This window comes from Lissotriton vulgaris, chromosome 7 (genome assembly GCF_964263255.1).
Source record: "Lissotriton vulgaris chromosome 7, aLisVul1.2, whole genome shotgun sequence".
Classification (NCBI taxonomy): Eukaryota; Metazoa; Chordata; class Amphibia; order Caudata; family Salamandridae; genus Lissotriton; species Lissotriton vulgaris.
This window is the reverse complement of record NC_141695.1, coordinates 22,510,220-22,527,167: the sequence shown is the minus strand read 5'-3', so window position 1 is coordinate 22,527,167 and position 16,948 is coordinate 22,510,220. Positions and strand designations below refer to the sequence as shown.

The window sequence follows — 16,948 nt, the reverse complement described above, 5'->3', positions numbered from 1 at the left end:
TGATGTGGTGTTGTGCTGAGGTGGTGGTGCACTGATGAGGATATGGTGCTGTGCTAATGCGGAGGTAGTGCTGCGCTGGTGCTGAGGTAGTGCTGCGCTAATGCTGAGTTGGTAGTGCACTGATGAGGAGGTGGTGCTGTGTTGATGCTGAGGTGGTGCTGTGTTGATGCTGAGGTGGTACTGATTGATACTGAGGTGGTGCTGAGGTAGTGCTGAGGTGGTGCTGAGTGGTGTTGAGTTATGCTGAGGTGGTGGTGCTGCAGTGGTGGTGAGTGATGCTAAGTTGGTGCTGTGTTGCAGTGATGCTGTGCTGATGCGGAGGTGGTGCTTGCTGATGCTGAAGTGGTGATGCATGGATCTTGAGTTGCTGCTGAGGTGGGGCTGCGCTGGGTGGTGCATTAATGCAGAGATTGTGCTGTGCTAATGCTGAGGTGGTGCTGCGGCGCTGGTGCTGAGATGATGCTGCGCTGGTGTTGAATCATGCGGAGGTGGGGCTGAGTCATGCTGAGGGGGAGCTGAGTCATGCTGAGGGGGAGCTGAGTCATGAGGAGGTGGTGCTGCGGCACTGGTGCTCAGGTGGTGCTGAGCTGGTGACCAGTTGGTGCTAAGTGATGCTGATGTGGTGTTGTGCTGAGGTGGTGGTGCAATGATGAGGATATGGTGCTCTGCTAATGCGGAAGTGGTGCTGCGCTGGTGCTGAAGTGGTGCTGTACTAATGCTGAGTTGGTGCTGCACTGATAAGGAGTGGTACTGTGGTGATGCTGAGGTGGAGTTGAGTGATACTGTGATGGTGCTGAGTGATGATGTGATGGTGCTGAGTGATGCTGAGTGGTGTTGAGTTATGCTGAGGTGGTGGTGCTCCGCTGGTGCCGAGTTGGTGCTGTGTTAAGGTGATGCTGTGCTGATGCGGAGGTGGTGCTCGCTGATACTGAAGTGTTGCTGCATGGGTCTTGAGTTGCTGCTGAGGTGGGGCTGTGCTGGTGTGATGCGCTGATGCGGAGATTGTGCTGTGCTAATGCTGAGATGGTGCTGTGCTGATGTTGATGTGCTGCTGCGCTGTTGCCAAGTTGGTGGTGTACTGAGGAGGTAGTGCTGTGCTGATGCTGAGATGGTGCTGCACTGATGCGGAGGTGGTTCAGCACTGGTGATGCGCTGGTGCTGAGGTAGTGCTGCACTGATGAGGAGGCAGTGCTATGCAAAACTCTTCTTTACCCCTTTACACAACCATCCCTTCACAAGAGTGAGGTCTGCATCTCTAAATCTACTAACCAACCACCTAGACAGATTCAGGAATGTCTGTGGAAGAACTAAGCAAGCCTGCTGCCAGGAGCATGGCTCAGTGAGCAACTGACAAATGTGGTGAACTGAAGGCAGACTCGGCTCTATATCACTTCAAGGAAAGTAAAAGGAGGTCCATAAATTAGGGAATATTAACCATTATTATTTACACATGCTTATGAATTACACAAGTGCAGTATTTTGTGCTGTGTAAAACAAGTTAATAATTATCGCTCAAACCTTTCAGATTACTTCCTTGCCCATCGGAAGGCTGTAGGAGCCCTTCCATGTATGGGTAGGAGTCACAGGAACGTACCTTCCTGCCTGCCTCCACTGCTATCCGGCACATGTCCCAGGCTCCATCGTTCTGGTGCAGCACCCCTTCCTCAACTTCCTCGCTGGCATGTAGAGCCTAAAATGACCATTGCCGACTCCTCTTGAAAAAGCACTTTGGAGACTTCTGTGTGCTACAACTTTACCAACATGGATTTGGTGAATGTATTGAGAAATACTGAACAAAAGAAAAAATGGAAGGGCACACTGCTTGAATTAATCCCTGCCACTGCTAGTTCCTCTAGCTGCAGTGTAATAAATGATATTATAGCCCACTCAAACACGAACCAGCCATATGCAGAGCAGTCTTGGGCCTGTTCCAATCGGAAGGAACAGTTTAATCTGAACTGCCAGGACAGATCCCCTGAGTAGGAACACCAGCAACCCCAGTGTGGTGTTGGTTCATTTGAGCCTCATCAGTAGGGTGCAGCTTGGCTCCAGTGGCGCAGTGAGCACAGGTTCCATATTTGGGCATGCCCTCACACCTAGAGCGTTGCACTCAGGAAAACCACAACGTGATGGGTATATTGCTTGAATTATTTAAGCTATTGGTAACCACCTTGAGTCACAATCCAGTCCATCTGATTTTGTCCACCATGCCAATAAAGACAGGAACCATCCATATGCAAATCAGCCCTGGGCCTGCTCCAATGGGTACAATTTAGCCTGAAATGCCAGTCAGGTCCCTTCTAGGCAGAAGCCCAATCAAGCGTAGACATGTTTTAGCCTATATGGGTTCGTCAGTAGGGTGCAGCTGGAGTCCTGTAGCATAGTGCACATGGGACCCATGTCTGGACATACCCAGCTTACTACTTTTTTGCTACAACCCATACATGCTACTTAGCAGCTGCTTCATGACCCCCTGACGAAAGGCGCATAACACCCAAAATGTATTGAGATTCAATTCATTAAAAAAAACAACTGCCACCATATGTGTTGAATGGACCCTGTTCATAAATGAGGTTGAGAAAATAAACAATTTGTTTTGAATCACATGATTTTTGGTTGAAAGATATTTGTTACATTTGAATGAATGTATTACTTTGTTGAGATTTAACCTACAGGATTCAATGGTTTGAGCACTGTGTTTCCAGGCAACCACCGGATACCTGGGTCATTTGCAATTCATTTTACGGAGACGGGCAGGCTCTGTCACAGAGTATCACGCCGAACCTGAGTAACTTCTAAGAAAGCATGAGTGCACGGCATCAGTTCTTGCATAGTTGGACTCAATGCGCTAGACCACTGCTTTGATCTCAGAAGAGGACAGCAGTCTCAATCACAGATATACAACAATACAACCAATTAATAAAAGTTTCTTCCAGAACTATTTTTATTCAAGGAGTTTAGAGAATGTGTTCTTAAGGTTCACTAACCGCATCAGGACCAAAACAAGGAAATACCCAAGTTTTAAAGCGCCAAGTACAAGATTAGTTAACTTAAAAAAACTGTGAAGTTAGATCTTGGAAGAAAATCAAACATATCCAAAAACCAGACATACTGCTGCTGAGCAGTGTGTTTTTCAAGAGATTCTCTGACACCAAAACTGTGAGTCCTTTTTGGTTTTACCTGCGGCTGTATTCATGTTTTCTTTCCTCTCAGATTCGTGAAGGTCAACAGAATAGTTGGCTTCTTCCTTGTTGATAAATGAAAGGTCTTGTTTTATAAACGCATTGCCTATTATTATAAAAAGAAAATAGAGCTATGTTTAACAAAAATATGCCAGAAAGAATAAATCTTCAATTTATTTTTGTAAACCAGTAAGCATGGCCAATGCATTAAATTGAAAGAAACCACCTAAAAGGTGATATAAACTGCTGAAGCTGTCAAGAGGAAATGCAGAAATATTAAAAAAGTTTAGCAAATATGTAAAATATTGCTTTAGTTTAGTGACAAATCTATTCAATTACATAATGGTTTTGTAAAGTGACGGCATATCGCCCTCTGGACACTTGTCCCAATACTTCGAACTTAGACTGAGGTTGTTCTTGAACAATGTACCAATAACTCTGATGGTTTTCCCCATGCTTCCCTATGTGACTGAAGTAATACTTGATAACTCGCTTGGTACTGCCCAACCCAAGGACCTGCCCAGGGTTAGAATGGAAGACAAGTTTCACCTACAATCTCTGACCTTGGAAGAGGTTTCTAAAGCCATTGGTGCGCTACAATCCGGGAAGGCCATGGGTCCGAGTGGCCTCCCAAATGAACTTTATAAAATCACCGTCTCTGTTATTGCCCCCTTCCTAAAATGTATGTACGATGAAGGTGTAGCCCGGGGCACTCTGCCTGCTACACAGAGGTTAGCCAATATTGTTGTCATCCATAAACGGGGCAAATCCCAGGATTGTTGCTCCTCGTATAGACCAATCTCCCTTTTAGACCCTGAGGTCAAGATATTGGCCAAACTTTTGGCCCTTCTCTCCCCATGCTTTCACAAATTGATCCATCCGGATCAATCTGGCTTTATGCTAGCCAGAAATACCGCACTTAATCTTCATTGCTTGTTCGAGTGTTGGGCCGGGCCTCCACTAATCAGGAGGACTCGGGGATCATGTCTAGACGCTACGATGGCCTTCGACATGATTAAGTGGCCTTTCTTGTTTGCTGTGCTGGAGAGATATGGATTCGGTGCTTGGTTTTTATCCTTGGTACTCTTGTTTTACTCCCACCCTTTGGCCCGGGTTACCGTGAATGGCGGCCGGTCTCCAATTTTTGAACTTGGCAAGGGCACAAGGCTGTGATGCCCCCTGTCGCCTCTTATCTTCGCCCTAGACCTAGAACCTCTGGCCACATGGATTAGAGGTGACCCTTTGATTTGCGGTTCTAATTGGTCATTGGATTGGACGGACAGGATTTCCCTTTACATTTTATTATATTTGGCCCGACCTCAGTTTTCAATTCATAGTGTGCTCCATATTTTTGCCCTTTTTCAAAAATATTCCGGTTACACGATCAAACTGGGACAAATCTCTGGTCAATGTCTTGAGTGGAGAGCAACCGATCCTTCCTTCGGGTTGTCAGGCCCAGATAGCTACCAAGGGTTTTCGATATTTGGTTATATATATTACTAGAGACGAAGGGACTTTCCATGGACAAAACCTCGTCCCTCCTCTCCACCGGTTCCGTGCCGACGTGCAACATTGGAAATCTTTGCCCCTTACACTCCTAGTTAGAACTGCACTTTATAAAATGATGGCAATTCCCCACTTTCTCTACGTTTTGCAAAATACACCTGTTAGACCTGTCGGCCCTTTGGGTGGTCCCTCCTATTATTTATTTTGTTCCCTTTTTGCCTCCTAAGTTTTCTATTTTTTATGTTCATTGGAAATTTTTGATGTTGTCCAAGGGGTTAGGTGTTACCTTGTCCTTAAAACTTTTTGAAGCCCAGTCACCCTCACAAAATGGTGAACGCAGTGATATAAAATGGTGGCTGCCAACTGTCAGTGAATTTTACCTCAGGGACTGGCCCATAGACTAATGTGAGGAATCTAGAACCTTCTGGCTGATTCTGGACACAAGGGACCAAGGGTATATAAGGCCAAATCCTGGGCGGGCATCTTGTCATCTGAGAGTCAGTTGGAGTGCAGGCTGTGGTGCTAGGGGGTTAGGACACCCAGAGGGTTGAATTCTTACTGCGGTCACCGTCCCTCTACCCATAGATCTTTCCCTGATTATTTACGCCTGTGTCCCTGGCTATAAGGCCCTCACTGGTCCAGAGGAACCGAATCTGTGAGACTGCTGGTGGGTTGAGCTGAGGGGAAAGTTCTGCCCCGCTATCCAGCTGAAGTAACCTGACCAGGAATTCTGAAAAAGTATCGGAAGGGTAGGGACTGGACTAAGGGAACTTTACAGCCTTTTTCTTCCCCCTCCCCCTTCCAGGGACAACTTTCTCCTGCACCACCTGTCCCCACTAACCTGTGCCGTGAAGCGCTACCGGGAGGGTGTTCTTCCCCCCCCCCACCCTCCTTTGAGGCTTGTTGATTGCCGGTGTGTCTGCTGTGGTGGGGACCATCGGTAGAGTGGCCTCGAGTCTGGCGAGAAGGGTCGTGTGGACTCCCAACTGAGGAAAGGTGAGAGAGGAGCCGGTGAGGGAAGTGTCCCGGGAGTTGCTGCCACTGTGAGTTGGAAGCGGAGTAAGCGGAAGATTGAAATTGTAGTGACTCATTGCTGCGCAGACCCCATAGGGGTGGAACACTTCTCACAAGGGGGCGGAGCGGTATTGAGGAAGTTGCTGTTTGCCAGTGGGTCCGGAAGAGGACCTTCCGGCTGCCTGAGAAGAGAGAGGCGGTGCCATATTGAATCCACTGAACACCCGCGCAGGCCCAGAAGCGCGGTTCGGCAAGGAAACAGCAGAAATGCCAGGGTGAGGTGTCGGGGTGAGGTGAATACAGAGACTCCGTCAGCAAGAGCGTCCTCCCCTCAGCGCGGGCTCTGAGGTAGAGTGGCCTGGCCTGAGAGGGAGCGGGCGCAGGACGGAAAGGCTGACGGTGAAGTGTGAACTCTTTGCAGCTGCCAGAGACGGCTGTACTGGAACACAGACGCTCTTGGCTCAAGTAAGCGGGGATCTGAGGGTTGGTGAGAGACTTGCAATCAAAAGCTGGAGCCACAGGTCCTAGTGGCTAGTCATCCATAAAGTCCCTAGACAAACTGTCGCGCTGGTCAGGAGAGCCTGAACTGGCAGGACAAGTAAGGTAAAGCTGGGGGCCATTGCAGCACGAGACTTTTGAACCTTCGTATGATACTAACTGTAATACCAGCTTAACAGGAGGGAATAGTTCTGGCTCCTGCTGAGTAAGCACCTAATGCAAATTTACCTGAGCAAGTGGTAAAAAGAGGGCTCCAGACTGATCTACTGTTGGTTGCTAGCGGATCTGATTTAATGCAAAATGTTTTCATATTAAGCCTTGCTTAAACCACCAAGAACGCCTTATAACTTGAAAGAAGAAGTGTAATTGGTTAATTCTTTGAATCGAGAGAACAATGTAATGTTGAATTTTTATTGATGCAAGAAGTTAATGGTGGAGGTATCTGATGTGATTAGCTATAACGTATCTTACAGAACAAGAAAGCTTAAAGAATTTTTATAAAAGTGAACCGTATTTTTCTAACCTGGTGTAGTGTCATTATTTTTGAGTGGATGGGCACTGGGTTCCTGTGAGGTTGTGACGCAAGCTTAGCACATGTTGCCTTGAGGTTAGACCTTCCTACTCTGAGCTAGGCTACCCCATGTGGACTGGTGACCCCAGGTCCAACATAATTGGTGTTCAGTGGTGGGATTAGAGCTTGTGCTTGCGTCCACTCAGCAGTAGCTTAGTGTGCTCCACAGACCTACACCTGGAGTTTTCTCTTAGCTGACTCCCTAATTACAGTTTTGCTTTTCCAAATTCTTTCCTGGTGGTGGGTGGAGGAAGCCCTCACGTGATACCCTTCCTTGAATTCTTCCAAGTGGCTGTTTGATACCCTGTTGGCAAAATGGAATTTGATTTGGAAGAGTTGGATGTGAGAAGTTAACCTGATATGCAGTGCTCACTATTCTAGTGATCACAGTGTATCATACCAAACGACCCTTATTGATGATTGGTTGTAAGTCAACCTTATAGACCAGCTATCATACTCCGCAATCAAAAACGCGATTAAAAAACAAGTGCGTGCGCGGTCACGGGAACTGGATCTGGAGTCCCTGTGGCGAAAAAAAGACCTGCATGAGACCCTGTGTTTCCCGCACATCCTGAACTCCCCCAAACAGCATCTCACGCAGGCAGTGGGAAGTGCAGCCCTTCACAAGATCCTGGCTTACAGACTACACCCATTGCCCCTAAAAGAACTTTATCCATGTGGCAAGGCGAGCCCAGGTGCACAGGTATGCAGGCTCTGCAGCTATAAATGGGAGTCATTGGCACATCTTCTTTTCTGTTGCCCCGCCTTGCGGTTGCCCCGCAGTCTTTATCTTAGGCCATTACTCAGACATTCTGGGTCAAGCTCTGCTAAGGATGGGATTTTTCATCTCTACACCCTGTCCAGAGTAATGCATATGGCTTCCTTTGGGAAGTTTATCTTTAAAGCACGGGCAATGCTGATGACTGCTACTGGTCAGACCACAGAGCCCTCAGCCGGCCCATGAACCTTTTTTTCTTTTCCGGCTTCTTTGCATTTTTTGGATTAACTATACAAGCTGACTTTCGAAATGTCCTTGATTTTATTTTATATTTTTTTTTATTTATTTTGTATTTATTTATTTATTTAGTAATTTATTATTATTTTTTTGGGAACGTGATGACTTTTGTATCGCTGGTTTTATGTAATGGTTTTTAGTAACCAACAATAAAAATATTCATTCATTCCTAGACCAGCTATCCTAGTAGCATGGACAAGAGCAGTCTTTAGGCTAAACTCTAGAGGGCGTGTTAAGCCAGCTGTTATACCATCACATATACCCCTTGAACACCAAGTGAAAGGACACCACACACATTGTTATGAAAATAAAAGGATATTTATTTATAACAAGTCTACCCTGAACTCTTTATGAGTCAGGGAGCTAAGCACACAACAAAACTCTTACGAAAATACTTTAAGTTGCACAATTTACACAAATGCCCGAGGGGCACGAAAAACCATATACACTAAAAGTGGAATGCGAAATACTAGCAGGTAGGTAACAAGATCCAGAGGCTTCAGGATCACTAGGACTACCCTACTGAACTCTAAGGTTAGGAGCAGGAGGCCTAGGGAGATCGGGTGCAGAGTGTGCACTCTCACGCTGGCTGCGGGACAAAGTATATAGATGCTAGAATTTGTAAAGTTACTGTTATCGGACGAATCCGACTGGATAGACTGAAAACGAAAAAGGATCTGGACACTTAGATAGTGAACCTACGTTGGAGCACCGAAATGCTCGGGTTACCTAGCCCAGGGGCTGCGGCTGCATAGGGTTCAAAAGACGTCAGGAATCCTCATTGTAGTCTATGGAGCCTGAAAGAAGAAGTTGCTGGCAGGCGACCAGTGATGATGTTCGGAGTGATCCAAGCCTGGATCGATGATGGAGATGACCTGAAAGCAGAGGGGACTCAGTTCTTAATCACTAGCCAGTGATTGTGTGGGCACCAGGATGGCACCGGATGAAGTCACCTCGACCAGGTGAGTGGGCGACGCTGGACTCTGCTGTCCCTCGGACCAGGAGGCGTTGTCGGCAACCAGGCTGGAGGTGCGAGCTGTCCCACGAAGGTGTCTGCTGTCGGCGATGCTGGACCCAGGATTGGGGCAACAAACCTTGGCAAAGTCAAGCCCACGCAGTGGAGTCAAGATGGCGTCTGGAGTGGACCAGGAGGGTCCGGGGTGCTCCTCTGTTGGAGGGGAGCAAGGGCCAGTCTGGAGCAACCAGACCAGTGATACAATCGTCGTGGTGCGTCGTCAGGAGGGCCACTAGCCAGCAGGCAAGTGACCGGACAAAGAGCAGAAGGGCCCCACGCAGATCTCGTGGATGCTGGGGGGCTGGGCTTCGTTGCTGGAGCTGCTCAGGGTTAGGGCTTCTCAAATCCCAAAGCACTCACTCGAGGATCCCTCGGCGGTCGTGCTGGTTAAGCGTCGTGCAGTTTTGAAGATGGCCGGTCCCTTCAGGTCTCGTCACACCCGCGAATCTCAGCTGGGCTGATGATGCAGGTAGAGGTCAGAGATGCCAGGGAATCCGGGTCTCGTCGAGCTGGGCAGTCTTGATCCGGAGGATGGACTTACAGCAAACCGCGATGCTTAGATGGTGCCTGCGGGTGCAGGGTGGCTACTCCTTAGCCACAAGGGAGAGTCTTCAGAAGGTATCAAGAGTTCCTTTCGTGGAAAGTAGTCAAGATTCAGAATTATCTAATTTGGGAAGGGGGCCCGCTCCTACCTTTATTCTAAAGAAAGGGGCTGACACGCGACTAGGTCCTGCCCATGGGTGGGACCAGGAAGGGGGGTGGTTACACCCCTCTCCCTTGTCCGGACTTTCCCCAGCTCAGGGGCTGGTGTGCCCCTGGAACTGGTTTAAGCCAGCATAAGCACAGTGAGCACCGGGGTGCCACTTGCAGTCACCTTCCTCTCAGCCCTGCCTACCTGGGATACACAAAACCCTGTCTGGGATGGTGCTAGCACCGCCCCTGACAGGAAACCCTTTGTCCAAGCTCTCCTAGCTGGAAGGACTCCCAGCAGCAGGAGGTCAGACTTGTGTCTGTGGTGGCAGCATCCATTTTGTGATGCTGAGGCTCGAGTTAGCTTTAACCGGGGTTCACAGTTACATACATGTCGTGTCCCTCTAGAAGGGTGGAATGCTAACCCCGTCGCCAGAATTGGCGAGGGGTTAGTATTCCAATTTGTATGACACCTTACTCGACATGTTTTGATAAAGCGATACCAAAGTTGGCAAATAACTGTGAGGATTATAATGCACTTAAGAGTATATGGTACGCGTTATCACGGAACAGCTATTAGGACTTGGTTCCGCAAGCTGCAAACGGGCTCAGCTCATGCCAGAGCACCATCTCAAATAATTCCAAGCACTCTGCTTTCAGGATTGATAAGGCCTGCCATAGGAGTGACTGATTGGAATACATGTGTCCATTTTAGGGTTAGATATAGGAATACTATATCTAAAGCAAAGGGTGATTACACCACCTTGCCCCAGCTGTCGTGCAGCCAGTTGTGTCAGATTTAGATGGCCAGCCAGGGGTGGCATAATACATGCTGCAGCCCCTGGTAGGCCCTGGGTGCACCTATGCCCTGGGTACCTAAGGTACACTGTACAGGGACTGATAAGGTGACTCAGTATCCAATTAGATATGCACCTAAGGTACATGGAATCCATTTTACAGAGAGAGCAGTGGGCCTGGGGTCCTGAATAGCAGGGCCCCAGGTCAACTAAGTCCAAAAACCAGCAAAACACCAGTCAAAAAGTTGGGGGCAACCATAGTCAGATATCCACCTTCCTACATTGGAGACCTATACTGCGGCACAACTCAGAGAATTTTGTCAGAGAAAGGGGGTGTTTTTCAAGCACGGTGCGAAAAAGAGTGAACTTCAAAGTTGCTTGAGGGCATGGGATGAAACTCACTTAGATGGGAAGTTGTAGGAGGAAGAGGGGGATAGGGACACAGTCATCGGAGTGGATGAATTGTACCAAACCGGAACGGGGAACCTATTGCAAGGTCCTAGGGCACTTTCGAGGGAGGGCAGTAGTGTCTCTGTGAGGAGCTTAACCGAAGCAGAATTAGCTGACCGAAGAGAGGAAAGGCAGTTGAAGTGGGAGTTAGCTAAGATGGAGAAGGAGAGGTAGGAACAGAGGCTGGCTCATGAATTGAGTTTAAAGGAGTTAGACCTCAAGGCCCTGCAAATAGGACTCCTAGTGCTCCTGTTGGTGGCAGCGAACCCAAAGAGATAGCCCGGGAACCCAGGCCCTATTTGCCAAAAGACGTAGTCGCCAGCTACAGTGCAGGGGATGACATTGCGAAATGGTTGGCTGCCTATGAGGTCTCCTTAAGAGCCCATGGGATATTGGAAAAACACTGGGGGGTGGCTTATACAAATACATGCCTCCTGCAGGAAGGGATACAATTTTGGCCCTAGAGCAGGGGGAACAGACCAACTACCCCACCATGAAAGTGGCGCTGAAAAAAATGTTTGGGCTGACTCCCGAAAAGTACCGTCAGAAGTTTAGAAGCAGTCACAAACTGGCCACACAAAATTGGGTGGATTAGACTATGCAAAGAAGGCCCTAGAGGGTTGGGTGCAAGGCAGCGAGGTGGGGGACTACGAGGGGTTGTATGATCTTATCCTCAAGGAGCACCTACTCGAGAAATGTTTTCCCGAGCTGCGACAACACCTGGTGGACAGCAAGCTGACCAGCCCCAGGAAGCTTGCTGAGGAGGCGGACATCTGGGCTAGTACCCGGGTGTCCTCAAAGGGGACTGGAGGGGATTCCCAGAAGTCTGGACAGGGCGCCCCACAGAAGAAAGAGGGGGGAGATAATAAGAGGGAGTTCTCAAGAGGCCCCCAAAACAGTTTCCAGGGAAAGGGAACAGGATTCATTCCCAAGTCTAACCCGCCAAGAAACCCTCACCCTGACCATAGTCAGCAGCCAAGGGTTGTCCGCTGCTATGAGTGTGGTGGGGTGGGGCACTATAAAGGTGATGTCAAGTGCCCAAAGAGACCACCCCCTCCCACTGGAGGAAAAGCCACGGGAGTAGCTAGTGTAGTGCTCGGGAGGAGTTGCCCTTAGATAAGGGGGGGAGTGGGCACGAGTCACTTTAGTGTCCCTGGGAGATCGGGAGATGGTTCCTAAGATCCAGGTGCCCTCAAATACTACCAAGTATGGGCAATGGGTCACCATCAATGGCCAGAGAGGGGAGGCTCTGAGAGATACAGGAGCCAGTATGACTATGGTAAGGAGTCATCTGGTGCCTCCAGAGCAGGTGATTCCACATGTACTCCACCCCGCCGCGATGGCTGACGGCAGAATGGGTCACTACCCGGTGGCCGAGGTTCCATTTGAGTGGGAAGGGGTTGCAGGTCTACTTCGAGTTGCCGTAAGCCCTGCCGTGCCAGTTGATTGTCTGTTGGGGAATGATATGGAGCACAATGCTTGGAAGGAGGTGGAATACCGGACTCATTCTGAGATGCTGGGTACACCTGACTGGGCCTGTGCCAGCACAAGGTCTGCGACTTCCCGGAGGGGGAGTTCGCCAGGGCTGGAGCTTGAAACAAAGGCACAGCCAGGAAGGGAAAGAACCGGGGACAGGAGAAGCCTGCCTCGACATCTAAGCCTCGTGAGATGGATAGGCCACCTGAGGTGGTGGACCTGGAGTCCACGGAGGGGGATGTTGTCTCACTGGAGAACCTACCAATCCCTGCCGAACGGCATGTGGAGGGGGGGGGGCCTACCAGGGAGGAGTTTTGTAAGGGCCAGAGGGAGTGCCCAACCCTTGAGGGACTGAGGTGACAGGCCGAAGCCCAGGCAGCAGGTAACGTTACTGGGAACTACCACATTTACTGGGAGGATGGACTCCTCTACAGTAAACCCAAGGCACCAGTGCATGGTTCGTCACGGGCCTTGGTTGTTCCCCAACGTTACAGAGCCTTTCTTTTAGAACTGGCTCATGAGATACCCTTGGCAGGACACTTGGATCAGGACAAGACCTTTGCCCGGCTTGTCCCTCACTTTTATTGGCCTCAGATGAACGTGGCGTCCGACACTTACTGCCGGACATGTGTGTCTTGCCAAGCCAGTGGTAAAACAGGGGTGAAGCTGAAAGCCCCCCTGGAACCACTTCCTGTTGTTAGCACCCCCTTTGAAAGGGTGGGCATCAACATTGTGTGGCCATTGGATCCACCAACTTCAGCTGGTCACAGGTTTATCCTGGTTCTGGTGGATCACGCCACACGATACCCAGAGGCAATTCCTCTGAGGACCATTACTGCACCTGCAGTGGCTAGGGCCCTGATGGGGATCTTTACCCGAGTGGGTTTCCCCAAGGAAGTTGTGTCCGACAGGGGGACCAACTTCATGTCAGCGTACATGCGAGTTATGTGGAAGGAGTGTGGGGTTACCTACCGGTTCACCACTCCTTACCACCCACAGACCAATGGTCTAGTGGAAAGGTTCAACAAAACCTTGAAAGGCATGATCAGAAGTCTGCCTGAGAGCCTGCGGAGGAAATGGGACGTCCTCCTACCCTGTCTGTTGTTTTCCTACAGGGAAGTGCCACAGAAGAGAGTGGGCTTCAGCCCCTTCGAACTTCTGTATGGGCACCTTGTGCGTGGACCTCTCAGCCTGGTGAAAGACGGATGGGAAAAGACTCCCAGGAAGCTTCCCCAGGATATGGTGAGCTATATGCTGGCCTTCCGGAGCCAAATGGCTAAGTTGTGGAAGCAAGCTTCTGACAACTTGGAAGCCAGCCAAGCAGTGATGAAGGAGTGGTATGACCATAATGCTCACCCTGTGGAGTTGGAGCCTGGCCAGAAGGTGTGGGTGATGTAACCTGGAGAACTGAGTGCCCTCCAGGATCGCTGGAAGGCCCCTTTGAGGTGGTCGAGAAGAAGGGTAAGGCCACTTACTTATTGGATCTTAAGACCCCCCGGCAGCCCCTTCGGGTGCTCCATGCCAATCGCCTCAAACCCCACCATGAGAGGCCCGAGGTCATCTTGATGATGGTGACTGATGTAGCAGAGGAAGAGGAAAGTGAGCCTCTCCCTGATCTATTTTAGTCTCAGGAAAAGGATGGGTCGGTGGAGGGAGTGATTCTCTCCCCATCCCTCACTCCTGAACAGCGTAGGGACTGCCAACAGGTCTTGGAGCAGTACTCCTCGCTGTTCTCCCTTATCCCGGGAAGGACCCACCTATGTACCCATGATGTGGACACAGGAGACAGCCCACCAGTGAAGTCTAAAACCTACCGGCTGTCTGATAAGGTGAAGGCCAGCATTCGTAGCGAAGTCACTAAAATGCTGGAACTAGGAGTGATTGAACCTTCAAGTAGTCCCTGGTCCATTCAGGTGGTTCTGGTGCCAAAAGCTGCCCCACCGGGCACCACTCCAGAACTAAGGTTCTGTGTGGATTACCAGGGACTGAATTCAGTGACCAAGTCTGATGCTCATCCGATCCCTAGGGCGGATGAACTCATTGACCGGCTGGGAGCTGCCCAATACTTGAGTACCTTTGACCTCACCTCAGGGTACTGGCAGATCTCCCTTACAGATGGAGCAAAGAAAAGGTCAGCCTTCTCCACGCCTGAGGGCCACTATCAGTTCTGTGTGATGCCCTTCGGGCTCAAGAACGCTCCTGCCACATTTCAGCGGCTGGTGAACGAGGTCCTCTCTGGGATGGAGGCCTTCTCCGCTGCTTATCTGGATGACATTGCAGTCTTCAGCAGCAGCTGAGAGGACCACTTCTGTCATCTACAAGCTGTTCTCCAGGCCCTGAAACAGGCTGGCTTGACAATCAAGGCCAGCAAATGTCAGATTGGGCAGGGGTCGGTGGTGTACCTAGGCCACTTGGTGGGCAGGGGAACGGTGCAGACCCTCCAGGCGAAGATTGAGGCTATCAATGCCTGGGAGCCACCCAAGACCCAAACCGAGGTCCGAGCTTTCCTGGGCCTCACAGGTTACTACCGTCGCTTTGTGAAAGGGTATGGCACAATTGTGGCACCCTTAACTGAACTCACTTCCAAGAAGCAACCCCGACGGATAGTCTGGACGGAGGCTTGTCAGCGAGCCTTTAACACCTTGAAACAAGCAACGTGTGAGGCTCCGTCCTAAGAGCCCCTGATTTTTCTAAGGAATTCATTGTCCAAACAGACGCATCAGAACATGGTATTGGGGCAGTGTTATCACAACTCAATGAAGAGGGTCTGGATCAACCTGTTGTCTTCCTGTCCAGGAGACTGCTTCCCCGGGAACAGAGGTGGAGTGCCATTGAGCGGGAAGCCTTTGCTGTGGTATGGGCTCTGAAGAAGCTGCGGCCATACCCGTTTGGCTCGCACTTTCTGGTGCAGACCGACCACCGACCCCTTCGTTGGCTGATGCAAATGAAGGGAGAAAATCCCAAGCTGTTGAGATGGTCTATCAACCTACAGGGAATAGACTTCCGGGTGGAACATCGGCCTGGAGTGGACCACACCAATGCAGACGGTCTCTCTAGGTATTTCCGCCTTAGTGATGAGAACTCCCAAGGGGTTGGGTAGCTCTCCCCACTTTCAGCTGGGGGGACGCGTGTTAGACCTGTCGGCCCTTTGGGTGGTCCCACCTATTATTTATTTATTTTGTTCCCTTTTTGCCTCCTACGTTTTCTATTTTTTATGTTCATTGGAAATTTTTGATGTTGTCCAAGGGGTTAGGTGTTACCTTGTCCTTAAAACTTTTTGAAGCCCAGTCACTCTCACAAAATGGTGAACGCAGTGATATAAAATGGTGGCTGCCAACTGTCAGTGAATTTTACCTCAGGGACTGGCCCATAGACTAATGTGAGGAATCTAGAACCTTCTGGCTGATTCTGGACACAAGGGACCAAGTGTATATAAGGCCAAATCCTGGGCGGGCATCTTGTCATCTGAGAGTCAGTTGGAGTGCAGGCTGTGGTGCTAGGGGGTTAGGACACCCAGAGGGTTGAATTCTTACTGCGGTCACCGTCCCTCTACCCTAGATCTTTCCCTGATTATTTACGCCTGTGTCCCTGGCTATAAGGCCCTCACTGGTCAAGAGGAACCGAATCTGTGAGACTGCTGGTGGGTTGAGCTGAGGGGAAAGTTCTGCCCCGCTATCCAGCTGAAGTAACCTGGCCAGGAATTCTGAAAAAGTATCGGAAGGGTAGGGACTGGACTAAGGGAACTTTACAGCCTTTTTCTTCCCCCTCCCCCTTCCAGGGACAACTTTCTCCTGCACCACCTGTCCCCACTAACCTGTGCCGTGAAGCGCTACCGGGAGGGTGTTCTCCCCCCCCCCACCCTCCTTTGAGGCTTGTTGATTGCCGGTGTGTCTGCTGTGGTGGGGACCATCGGTAGAGTGGCCTCGAGTCTGGCGAGAAGGGTCGTGTGGACTCCCAACTGAGGAAAGGTGAGAGAGGAGCCGGTGAGGGAAGTGTCCCAGGAGTTGCTGCCACTGTGAGTTGGAAGCGGAGTAAGCGGAAGATTGAAATTGTAGTGACTCATTGCTGCGCAGACCCCATAGGGGTGGAACACTTCTCACAAGGGGGCGGAGCGGTATTGAGGAAGTTGCTGTTTGCCAGTGGGTCCGGAAGAGGACCTTCCGGCTGCCTGAGAAGAGAGAGGCGGTGCCATATTGAATCCACTGAACACCCGCGCAGGCCCAGAAGCGCGGTTCGGCAAGGAAACGGCAGAAATGCCAGGGTGAGGTGTCGGGGTGAGGTGAATACAGAGACTCCGTCAGCAAGAGCGTCCTCCCCTCAGCGCGGGCTCTGAGGTAGAGTGGCCTGGCCTGAGAGGGAGCGGGCGCGGGACGGAAAGGCTGACGGTGAAGTGTGAACTCTTTGCAGCTGCCAGAGACGGCTGTACTGGAACACAGACGCTCTTGGCTCAAGTAAGCGGGGATCTGAGGGTTGGTGAGAGACTTGCAATCAAAAGCTGGAGCCACAGGTCCTAGTGGCTAGTCATCCATAAAGTCCCTAGACAAACTGTCGCGCTGGTCAGGAGAGCCTGAACTGGCAGGACAAGTAAGGTAAAGCTGGGGGCCATTGCAGCACGAGACTTTTGAACCTTCGTATGATACTAACTGTAATACCAGCTTAACAGGAGGGAATAGTTCTGGCTCCTGCTTAGTAAGCACCTAATGCAAATTTACCTGAGCAAGTGGTAAAAAGAGG

General features: G+C 50.2%; 1 protein-coding gene across 1 annotated transcript in view; it reads right to left on the bottom strand.

Annotated features, from left to right (window-relative positions):
• The window catches only part of LOC147700546 (uncharacterized), a 130,801-nt gene that overhangs the window by 88,955 nt on the left and 24,898 nt on the right, over positions 1-16,948 (bottom strand). Inside the window, exon 6 of the mRNA XM_086929693.1 lies at positions 3,181-3,288. Coding sequence (XP_086785819.1) covers positions 3,181-3,288 — 108 coding nt within the window. The remainder of the gene's footprint in view (positions 1-3,180; positions 3,289-16,948) is intronic.